The sequence below is a fragment of the Leptonychotes weddellii genome, chromosome 1, assembly GCF_054177405.1.
Source record: "Leptonychotes weddellii isolate Sample4059 chromosome 1, ASM5417740v2, whole genome shotgun sequence".
NCBI classification, from domain to species: Eukaryota; Metazoa; Chordata; class Mammalia; order Carnivora; family Phocidae; genus Leptonychotes; species Leptonychotes weddellii.
The window spans coordinates 90005138-90016272 of NC_138369.1; the positions used below are offsets into that span (position 1 = coordinate 90005138).

The 11135-nt window shown below is 40.5% G+C and overlaps 1 protein-coding gene and 1 long non-coding RNA gene across 4 annotated transcripts in view; both read left to right on the top strand.

Moving 5' to 3' along the window:
* Positions 1-7062, top strand: part of GYG1 (glycogenin 1) — a 34114-nt gene extending 27052 nt beyond the window's left edge. For 2 of the 3 annotated variants that reach the window (XM_081827659.1, XM_081827666.1), the window contains exons 6-8: positions 3729-3948; positions 5876-5926; positions 6193-7062. In XM_081827659.1, coding sequence (XP_081683785.1) covers positions 3729-3948; positions 5876-5926; positions 6193-6366 — 445 coding nt within the window. In that variant the 3' untranslated portion in view covers positions 6367-7062. The remainder of the gene's footprint in view (positions 1-3728; positions 3949-5875; positions 5927-6192) is intronic. The other variant, XM_081827661.1, reaches the window with a different exon arrangement.
* A 1802-nt stretch (positions 7063-8864) lies between these two features.
* The window catches only part of LOC145722947 (uncharacterized), a 33481-nt gene continuing 31210 nt past the window's right edge, over positions 8865-11135 (top strand). The window contains exon 1 of the long non-coding RNA XR_014147521.1: positions 8865-8884. This is a non-coding gene — a long non-coding RNA (uncharacterized LOC145722947). The remainder of the gene's footprint in view (positions 8885-11135) is intronic.

An 11135-nucleotide genomic window follows, 5' to 3' on the forward strand; every position in this document is an offset into this window, starting at 1 on the left:
TTTTAATTAGTACTGTTACCTCTCCTATAATGACTGTAGGACATTCATATTAGGTCTAGGCCAAATCACAGTCTGAAACTTACTGGCCAGTTTTATTCTAGGAGGAGCAAACAAGGAGTCTTGCTCCAGGCAAGATGAGTCAGGAGGAGGAGGTCTGAGAACGTGGAAGCCAGTGCTGTCTTCTGGTTGCAGGAGTGTTTGTATCACAGGCGAGGTAGTGCCTGCCGCCCCCCAAAACACACACAAGTGTCTGGTCTCTGGTACAGGTCCCCCCCGCCCCCCGTCACCACGAGGATGTTTGTCGAAGGCTGTTACCTTCACCCTGCCATCTTTCCCAGGTCTTCTCTGGGCCCCCTTCCCACACAAAGCCCCTTCTGAAAATCCGCGCCTGCACTGATTGCTTTGGTGTTTCCGTAGCCCCTCGTGTCCGCATTGCCCTGGTAGCCCTGACTCGTTGCCTTGTTTGTGCTGCTCTTCCTTATTTTTTTTTTTTTTTTAGATTTTATTTATTTATTTGAGAGAGAGAGAGCTCATGAGAGGGGGGAGGGTCAGAGGCAGAAGCAGACTCCCTGCCGAGCAGGGAGCCCGATGCGATGCGGAACTCGATCCCGGGACTCCAGGATCATGACCTGAGCCGAAGGCAGTCGCTTAACCAACTGAGCCACCCAGGCGCCCCAACTCTTCCTTATTTTTATGTTAGAGGACTCCTTTCCCTGTTTGGGTGAAAACCTTTTGGGGTCCTGCACTGACCCTGTGTAACAGTTGCTTATTTAATTAATAGCCATGTCTGCACAAGTTTTGAGCATTATCCTTTTAAGGATAAAATTGAGAGTACTTGTGTGCATGTGTGTGTGCGCACATGTGCGTGAGTGTAAAATATGAAATGAAGAGTCAGCTTGGGGATTTCCGGTATCCGTCTCATTTTCAGAAGAAAGGCGCTGTGGTATAGTCCATTGCTCTTAGGAGGACATTTACAGTAGGCTCTATTTTTCTTGCATAGTTTTGGAGTGGCAGCATGGTGCAGGCTTAAGAGAGAGGCAGAACTGTGCCAAATCCCTTTTCTGCCACCTAATAGCTATATGGCTCTGGCTGACCCCCTGACCTCTAGGAGCCTCCATTAACATGTTAGTAAGATCTACCTTTGCCAGAGTGTTATTATTCCCAGTCATGTCCTTTAAATAAAAAGTTTGGGCCCAGGATGCCTGGGTGGCTCAGTCAGTTAAGCATCTGCCTTCTGCTCAGGTCATGATCAAGTCCCGCATCGGGCTCCCTACTCAGCGGGAAGTCTGCTTCTCCCTCTCCCTCTCCCTATCCCTCTCCCCCGGCTTGTGCATGCTCTCTCACTCGCTCTTTCTCGCTGACAAATGAAAAAAAAAAAAAAAAAAATCTTAAAAAAAAAAAGTTTAGGCCCCAAACATGGGAAACCCTTAGACAATGATAGCTATGTAATAGGTCTCTGGCATTTAAAAACAAAAAAACCAAAAAACTTCACAAGATTGGAAAGCTTACATGAATAGAGTTTGCATTATTTCAGTCTGCACATCATGCTCAGCAACTTTGGTTGCCTATAGGATAAATCCACTAAAATCTAACACTTGAACCCAACACCCAAGGAACCATCCCATTTTTCCTTTCCCTATCAGAGTTTCCTCTTTGGCTGCAGTGGGAGTACCCTCGGTCTAACTCACACTCACCTGATACTTGCTCTCCCCTGCCTAGAATTCTCTGTATCACCAGCTTCCCAGCTCCTGTCTGTTGCACAAGCTTTAAGTCTCTGCTCCACGAAACCTACCTTTCATGACCACCCTGCCTCTGCATTCCCGGAGCACCCACTGTTCCCATATTTCTTTTGGCACTTGTTGTATTCACCTTTATTATTTGGTTTTATGTACATAGATTTCCTTCCAGTCAGAAAATGACCACTCTTAATTCTTTTTTTTAAGAAATTATTATGAAATATAGTATATATACAAAAGGGTAGATATAAAAAATGTGCTTTTTTTTTTTTTTAAATCCAAGAAATGGAACACAACCAGTACCTTACAAGCTGTCTGTCCCTTCCCCATCACGGCTTCCCCTTTCCTCCAGAGATAACCAACATCATGACACTGACATTGATTATAGTTTTCTACTCTTTACTTTTTTTTAAGATTTTATTTATGTATTAGAGCATGAGCATGAGCAGAGGGAGAAGCAGAGGGAGAGAAAGGGAGAAGCAGACTCCCCACTGAGCAGGGAGCCCAATGTGGGGCTTGATCCCAGGGCCCTGGGATCATGACCTGAGCCAAAGGCAGATATCCAACCCACTGAACCACCCAGGCATCCCCAGTTTTCTACTCTTTAAATAGTACTTTTTTTTGTTTTGCCCCATGTAAATGGATTCTTATGTATGAATTTCTATTTGAAAATTTTCAGCATGTTTAAAAAAGTCATCCATTTGCTGCATGTTGTGTGTGTAGCCATCATTTTATTTTCACTGCTATATTGTATTCCATGATCTGAATATACCAGAAGTTGTCCTTTAAAAATGATAAAATGGACAAATAACTATAAAATCTCAGTGACATTCAATAGTAAGTATATATTTCTTATTCATATGTTGGTGGCTAGGCTGGAGCAGCTCTGATAATCTCAGCAGGGTTTGGAGCCACAGCTTTGATCCACATCTGCTCTGTGGGTCTCATCCATTCTTCTGCTGACAGGTCTCTCAGAGAGAGGGACCAGAAACAAGCAGGCCTGGCTTGCTTTTTTTTTCTTTCTTTTCTTTCTTTTTCTTTCTCTCTTTCTCTTTCTTTCTCTCTCTCTCCCTCACTTTTTCCTTCTCTTCTTTTTCCTTCTTTCCCTTTCTTTCTTTCCCTTCTCTTTCCTTTATTTTTCCTTCTCTTTTTCTTTTCTTTCATTTTCTTTTTCTTTTCTTTCCTTTCTTTTCTTTCTTTCTCTTTCTTTCTCTCTCTCTCTCTCTTTCTCTCTCTCTCCCTCACTTTTTTCCTTCTCTTCTTTTTCCTTCTTTCCCTTTCTTTCTTTCCCTTCTTTCTTTCCTTTATTTTTCCTTCTCTCTTTCTTTTCTTTCATTTTCTTTCTTTCTTCTTTCTTTCCCTTCTTTCTTTCTTTTCCTTCCTTCCTTCCTTCCCTTTCCCTTCTTTCTTTCCCTTCTTTCTGACACGCTGTTACTTCCTCCCACATTTCCTTGCAAAGGCAAGTTCTGTGAGCATGCCCAATTATCAGTGAGGGAGGAAAGTGTATTCCCCCTGTGGAGATTGGGAAAAGGAGTGAACACTTGCTGAACAGGCTTAACCTACTAAGATATGGTCATATGGGTGGTTTTTAGTTATGACTGTTTCAAACAGCACCGCTGCTATGAACATTTTGATGACATCTGCATGTAGGTAAGAGCTTCTGTCGGGTCTGTGCCGAGGAGCTGAGCTTCCAGGTCAGAGGTGTGAGCATTTTCAGTGTCACTAGGTAATACCGAATGGTTTTCCAAGTGGTTGTACCTTTCCAACCACAGTGGATTGGTGTTTTGGTTGTTGCCCTGACCCACTGCTACTTTTGGATTTTTGTATGTATTTAACATACAACTGAATAATTTCAAAAATCTATGCAAAACTTTTTTCAGTGAGCTCAAGTTCTTTTCCAACCACTACTTCCAGTGCAAGGTGCATCGTTAAGGCTACCGAACAAAGTGCTCAGAATCCACTAATGGTTTGAACTTTGTGTTCTCTTGGCAGATTTGGGGCAAATGCCAAAGTTGTGCATTTCCTGGGACGAATCAAACCATGGAATTATACTTATGATCCTAACACAAAAAGTGTCAAAAGTGAGTCCCATGATCCCACCATGACTCATCCAGAGTTTCTCAACCTGTGGTGGGACATCTTCACCACCAACGTGTTACCTCTGCTTCAACAATTTGGCCTTGTCAAAGACACCCACTCATGCCTGAATGTGGTAGGTTCTATTTTTTCTTTCAGGTAATTTAATGCTGTATTTTTTAAAACCTTGGTATACTGGTAGAGGTAGTGTTTAGTGGTACTTTAAACAGAGATCAATCAGATTTGTAGAAAAAAAAAAATGCCCATCGTACAGGGAAGGAATAGTGCCAGCAAAGGCTAAAAGCAGTAGATTCTGTGGCAGATTTCATTAGATCTGGGAGCATAAGAAAGGACTTTAGAGGTGTGTGTGTGTGTGTGTGTAGCGCACACACACGCATATATGTCCATATCTAGTATGTATAGTATTCTTAGCCCATTGTCCTAAGATTCTGAGATTATTCCTAAAGTATAAAGAATGACTTATTTCATGTGTTAGAAACTACAAACATTTAAATATACATATTTATTTTTTCCATCTGCTTAGAAGAATGTATTTTCAGTGAACATTTTAATAACATGTGAAAACAAACACTTGTAAAAACAGATACTTTTCTAGGATTATTTTGGTTCGCCATGCTCGTGCTCTTATGGTTAAATAGAATCTTGAAAAAAGAAATCTCCTTGTAAGAGGAAGATGACATTAACATTTACAACAGCAACTTGCTTAGCCTCTTTTCTGACTTTAAATGTCTTCCTCTGAGGTTGGTTCTTTTGGAAGAATTGGAAAGAGAATGAGAAGTTACACTTCTGTGCTACATATTAAGATATAAAGAATCAAACTGAGTGGGTGAATTACAATCAAGTCTAACTGATCAGTTAATTACCTTGCTATAATTAAAAGAGGCTATAAGGTTATCCTTTTCTTTGCCATGGTAGAGATTTTAGCCATTTCACTTAGTAGCACTTGTACCAATATATAAAATGGAGAAAGGGAAAAATAACACTAACATTCTCACTTTAATTGCTTTACATGAACCATGAAATAATACTTGTACAGTACTCGGAACATTGTCTGGCACATAGTGCGTAAGGAAAGCTACTTGTTATTATGTAACCCTTACAACTACTTTGTCAAGTCAGTGTTATTGTTAATATGCCCTTTTATATATTAAAATTAAGTGAGGCTTAAAGAAGTTAAATAACTTCTCTTAGTTATATAACATACTCATCAAAAGCAGAACTGGGACTCAAATCTAGGTCTGCAAGACTGTTACCTTCTGAACAGTATCATGAAACAGAGAATTCTGGAAGAACATCCCAATATCATTGCTGTTGCAAGTGGAAGCAAAGGCAGGGCTAATCCAGGGTAAGGACTTCAGCTATGAAACCACCCCATGGAATCTGCCCAGATACCTTGGAGTGCCAGTATATTTAAACACCTACATAGACACATATACTCATTTAGCAACAAAAACTGGTAATCAAAAAATTTTGTTCTCCCATTTTCTCTGTTAAAAGCATATCTGTATGCATTCACTCGCCTTCCTTTTTTTTTTTACTATTTCCAGTACCTTCTCACCTCAGAGCTTTTTGAAGAATAGCTTTGATATTCTTTTATGGTACAATTGAAGTTAATGGCCTTTCTATAAGTAATGAGCTTCTAATTTAATGTGGAGTAGGTTTGCTCTATTTCCTGCACGTTTCCCTTGTTCCTTCCACAACCCAAGGAGTGAGAATTATGAACCAAGGAAAGGTGATGGGAATTTAAACAGTTGTTCAAGACTAAGCCAATTAACACGAGCTACGAGAATAGATACTACTTGATAATAAGCTTGAACGGGCAGATAAGTTCGGTGCATAGTCTCAAACCATTTAGCTCTCGCTTTTATGACAACTTGTGTATGTGGTGTGGCTCTCTGATTAGGTGCTTTCTGAAGTTTAGCCTCTGAAGTATCATTTTGTTTAAGTTCTCAACCTTTCAGAGCCCACACAGATCGAGAATGGATCGTGAGACTGTGTTCCCTTGTCCGTCCATCTTACACTTTCTAATGAACTGTTTGCAGCTTTCAGACTTGGTCTATACACTGGCTTTCTCTTGTGGCTTCTGTAGAAAGGTATGCAGAACTTAAACATTAACCCTAATTACTTTGTTCTCCCGATGTTTTCACTGAGTCAAGAAGTCTTCATTTCGTTAGGAATAAATCATATGACCCTTGTATTTCTGTGTCTTTTGTTTGTTTGTTTCATGTAATACTTTTCAGTTTTTGCTACTTTGCATGATAATTCATCCTGGCTTTTCTCACCTTCAACTTATTGCATTCCTTAAAAACAGTCTGATTTTCAGCTCTCAAGGAGTCTCTGATTATGCTCTCCTTTTTAGGAAGGAGTCTCAGGAGCCGTATCACACCTGTCCCTCGGGGAGACCCCGGCTGCAGCACAGCCTTTTGTGTCCTCAGAAGAACGGAAGGAGCGGTGGGAACAGGGCCAAGCTGATTACATGGGCGCAGATTCCTTTGACAACATCAAGAGGAAACTTGACACTTACCTCCAGTAGAAACACTGCCATTTTCCCACGGACACATCAACTTCACAGGCCCTTGTTTCAGATACTTAGTGTCTAGATCTGGGTTAGGAAAGGCCTGTTACACTTGCTAGAAGCTTTGCTAGAATTCATCAGATGAGGGGATTTTGCAGGACAACAGGGGAGAACTGGGCAAAAGTTGTGAAGTAGCAGTTCTGTCATGTGGGCAGCATTCTGCTTTTTAACCCCAGGCTTATTCATTATTCAGCTCATGTGTTGGAAGTTCTTAATTTTGCTGAGGGCCAACATATGCGGTGGTAAGGGAAGCTCAAGCTAATTAAGATGGCTATACGTATCGACTGTAAGCACGTGCCAGTGCAGGCTCTGAACCAGTCTCCCTTCAGAACGGGACAAGGTATCTCTCTCGCTTGCACGTTGTACCTTTCACCAGACCTGCCTTTTATTTAGAATTGCCCAGAGACTGCCGGAGTGATTGTAATTCTGCTTTCAGGTGAAGACAGCCTGTAACCCTGCTGAGTTATTCATAAACCTATCAACAAACGGTGTTAACCCATTTTATTTCCTGATTGTAGTGTCTGAAATTGTTCGCCTGTTTTCTATGTACAGTAAGGCAGCATGCTAAAATGCTTTTGTTCGGTTCTGTGCATCTGTAAACAGCAGCGTGCTCTCTGGTGGCACCTTGTATGAAAATAAAGACTTCTTGCCGTATCTTGGTTGTCTAATTAAGGGATTCCCACTCCCCTTGAAAAAAATGTACTAGGCAGTTTTTCCTAATTTGTAGAATATGTCAGTGTTTTAAAAACCAGTGTAAAACTTGACACTTGGAATGGGTTTCTAGGTATCTAGAAGTATTTCAGTCTAGTGTTCTCCAGTGACAGTGTTGGATGTGATCGATGGAGGAAAGTGAGATCAAATTTATCTAATCTCTCACATTGTATCTCCATATCAAGTGAGTATTCAGACTTTAGAAAATACAATGTTAAAATCATCATAGGTTCATTGTTAGTCTCTGGTCATACTTGATAATCTTTCAAGACTGTTAGAATCAGTACTGGAACCAGTGACTTATAGTGTTTTTATCCATGAATTAAAATGATGTTAAGTGTAAAGGATATTTATCAAATGTATAGATGATTCTAGGTTGCAAGGATGGCAAGCCAGCGAAGGGCAGGATCCAGAGTGACCTTTTAAAACCAATGTGAGTAATCTTTCTATTGGGGGGAAGAAAACCAACCAACCAACCAACCAGGAGAGAAGACCATGACCAGAAACTTGAGAGGTTTAATTGGGCAGTAGCTGCAATGGCTTTTATGACATAACTAACCTTCAAGGTCGCCCTTCGTTATTTCCACAATATCCTCCTGGTTACACAAGTCAGCCCTATTCAATATGGGTGTGAATGAATACACAGGGATACGGAATCCTGGAGGCAAGAATGGTTAAGGGCCACCTTGGAGGTATCAAGTAAGTGATTTCTGAAGATAAACTACAATTATTTGGATTGGTGGAGGAGTTGCTATAATCGTCAAGTACACTAAGCACTACTGGAGATTTAAGTGCCTCCATGTGTCAGGTGCTGTGGTGCCTCTTCTCAAAATACTCCTAAATCCAAGGATCTCCGCGTTGGGGGGATTATCAGGATGCAACCCCCATTATAAGTCGAGAGAGATGTATATATAAAATAAGGAACTGGTTTCCTGGCATCCTCCAAAGGTAACCAAGGTGATTTGGCGGGGGGGGTGGGGATTGCGTTCTAAGCCATAATTATGAATTAGTGAATTTTAACGTAGTTTGTTTCAAACCATTGCAGTTACTCTTAAAGATGATCTAATTGTTGGGGCACCTGGGTGGCTCAGTCAGTTAAGCAGCTGCCTTCAGCTCAGGTCATGATCTCAGGGTCCTGGGACCGAGCCCCGCATCAGGCTCCTTGCTCAGTGGGGAGTCTGCTCCCTCTCCCTCTGCTGTTTCCCCCACCTGTCTCTCTGGCTCACTCTTTCTGTGTCAAATAAAATCTTAAAAAAAAAAGATGTAATTGTTTTACCTTTATGATTTACATTTTTTTTTTTAAAGATTTTATTTATTTATTTGAGAGAGAGAGAGAGAGAGAGCATGAGAGGGGGGAGGGTCGGGAGGGTCAGAGGGAGAAGCAGACTCCCTGCCGAGCAGGGAGCCCGATGCGGGACTCGATCCAGGGACTCCAGGATCATGACCTGAGCCGAAGGCAGTCGTCCAACCAACTGAGCCACCCAGGCGCCCCTATGATTTACATTGTAAGAACGCTGCTTTTGCAGCTGGTGGAAAATAGCTTGAATTGAGGACAAAAGAGTTAATGGGAAGGACAGTTAGTTTACACTAGTGGTCCTGGAGAAGAGACCGTGGTAATCTAGCATACCTTTCACCAGGATGAAGGCAGTGAAGTTGCTGATGGATTGCATGTGAAGAGTGAAGAAAAAGGAATAACTGAAGATGAGGGGCTTGAGCAACTGAGTCTCCCAACCTTGCTGCTCCCTAAAACACTGGAGACTTAACTGTAAGTAGTTTCTTACGCCTCATCACTTACAAATTCTGATTCAGTAGGTCTTGGTTGAGGCCGTAGTGTCTCTGCTGCAAGTAACTACCAGGCAATGCAAAAGACTCTGACCCAAATAACATTTGAGAACCGCTTGATACATTAAGGAGGTATTTATACTAAATGCAACAGGCAATGAGATTTTTGGCCGAAGATGCATGAAGAGGTAAGGTGGTTGTTGCATAGCAGGGGGCTCAACTTCTAATTAAAGTTAAAGCCTTTCCAAAAGACAATCTCAGCTCTTTGAGTCATACAGAAAACATTACCGAAAATAACATGTATAAATGTATAGTGTTTACCTTTTTAATGTCACTGAGACTTGGAGCATTAAGCTAAAGTAAGATTTGACTTGTCCTTAAAATAGCCTGCTGTGGTTTGCTTTTTTCTTTATTATTACAAATACACAAATGGATTATAGTCTTTTTATACTTAGGTTAAGTTACTTGATTAACTTATTTCTCTGGGGTTCAGATGCTGAAATTCGACCTCCTTTAAATAAAACTATGTAAGAAAGCAAAAAGAGGAAAGAAAGTTTACTGGGCATTTACATCTCAATTCTATCAATCCTATGATGTATATATGGTCTACACAGTTTGCAGATAATCAGAGAATAAGGTTTAAAAATTTGCAGATTTTGATTCAAATTTTTGTACTCCAAACCTCAAAGCTATGCTCTGCATTTAAAAAATGTATGGTCAAAACAGACAATGAAATCAGAGAAACCTCTCTATATAACCAGAAATACAAATGCCAGAAATCTGGGGAGTAATACAATGTGTAGTAGTATAAGAGCTTTCATTTTGCTATGAAGATAAGGACTGTGGTTTGAAATAGGACTTGGGAAATACCTTTTACAAAGGCTTTCATTAAGAAGGCTGCCTGAAAGGGCGCCTGGGTGACTCAGTTGGTTAAGCGACTGCCTTCGGCTCAGGTCATGATCCCGGAGTCCCGGGATCGAGTCCCGCATCGGGCTCCCTGCTCGGCAGGGAGTCTGCTTCTCCCTCTGACCCTCCTCCCTCTCATGCTCTCTGTCTCTCATTCTCGCTCTCTCAAATAAATAAAATCTTTAAAAAAAAAAAAAAAAGAAGGCTGCCTGAAATTACAATATAAAAATAAATGGAAAAAATCCCAGAATAGAATTTATTGTGTTTTGGCTGGGACTTGATTCAACTTCTGTACACATGTATCTTACAAGAAGCCTCTATTATCTTGTTTTCAGTGGTTTTAGTGGCCTAGAAGAGGCACAACTTCTATTATAGGAGACTATTCCGTGATATTGTGATGTAATCAGGGTCAACACAGACCTATATGGGCAAAAGGCTCCTTACACCTTACACAAAGCAGTTCAGTTCTTGTGATCTACTTATTCTGTATTCACTTGTTTCTTGATGTCCCGTCTGTCAGCTACCATTTCTCACTACTGTTTGCCTAGAATAAAAATAGGAAGAGAGTCAAATGTTCAGGAAAGGGCTTTTGAATGCTAGTCCTTTTCCACTGAGTCAAGTACAGTTGACTTTGAACAACACAGGTTGAACTGCGAGGGTACACTTACACATGGATTTATTTTTTAATATAGTACAGTACTGTATTTTCTTGTCCTTATGATTTTAGTAATTCTTTTCTCCAGCTTCATTATAAAAATACAGTATATAATTATATATATATACATATATATGTTGAGTGTTATCAGTAAGGCTTCTGGTTAATTAGTAGGTAAGTTTTGGGGGAGTCAAAAGTTCTACGTGGATTTTCAACAGCACAGGGGGATCAGCACCCCTAACCCTCATGTTGTTCAAGGGTCAACTGTATAGGGATTTACTGAAGGCTACTATTTTAGGTGATCGAAGTCTTTTGGCTCCTGGGTCCCTGGTTGAGATTAACAGAAATCCAGTCTTCAGACAACTAATACTGCCATGCAGTATATAATCTGAGTAAGTGTATTTTGGAACTTTCTGTATCAAAAGAGATCACAAGACTCAAAGCCTTTTCTTTTTGTAATTGAGAAAAGGTTATCAAAGCATCAAATTTGGTGTATGAAGGAAGCAAACCTATCACTTGGTTTTTTTGTCTTAATACTTTTTGTTCCCTTTTTTTTTAACATTGTATAAGCAATAAAGCTCTAAAGTGAAAAAGCTTACATAATTTAAGTAAATATTTATTGAAGGCTATTAACTTTTGAAGGCTATAAAAAAGGATGACAAGTATACCATAG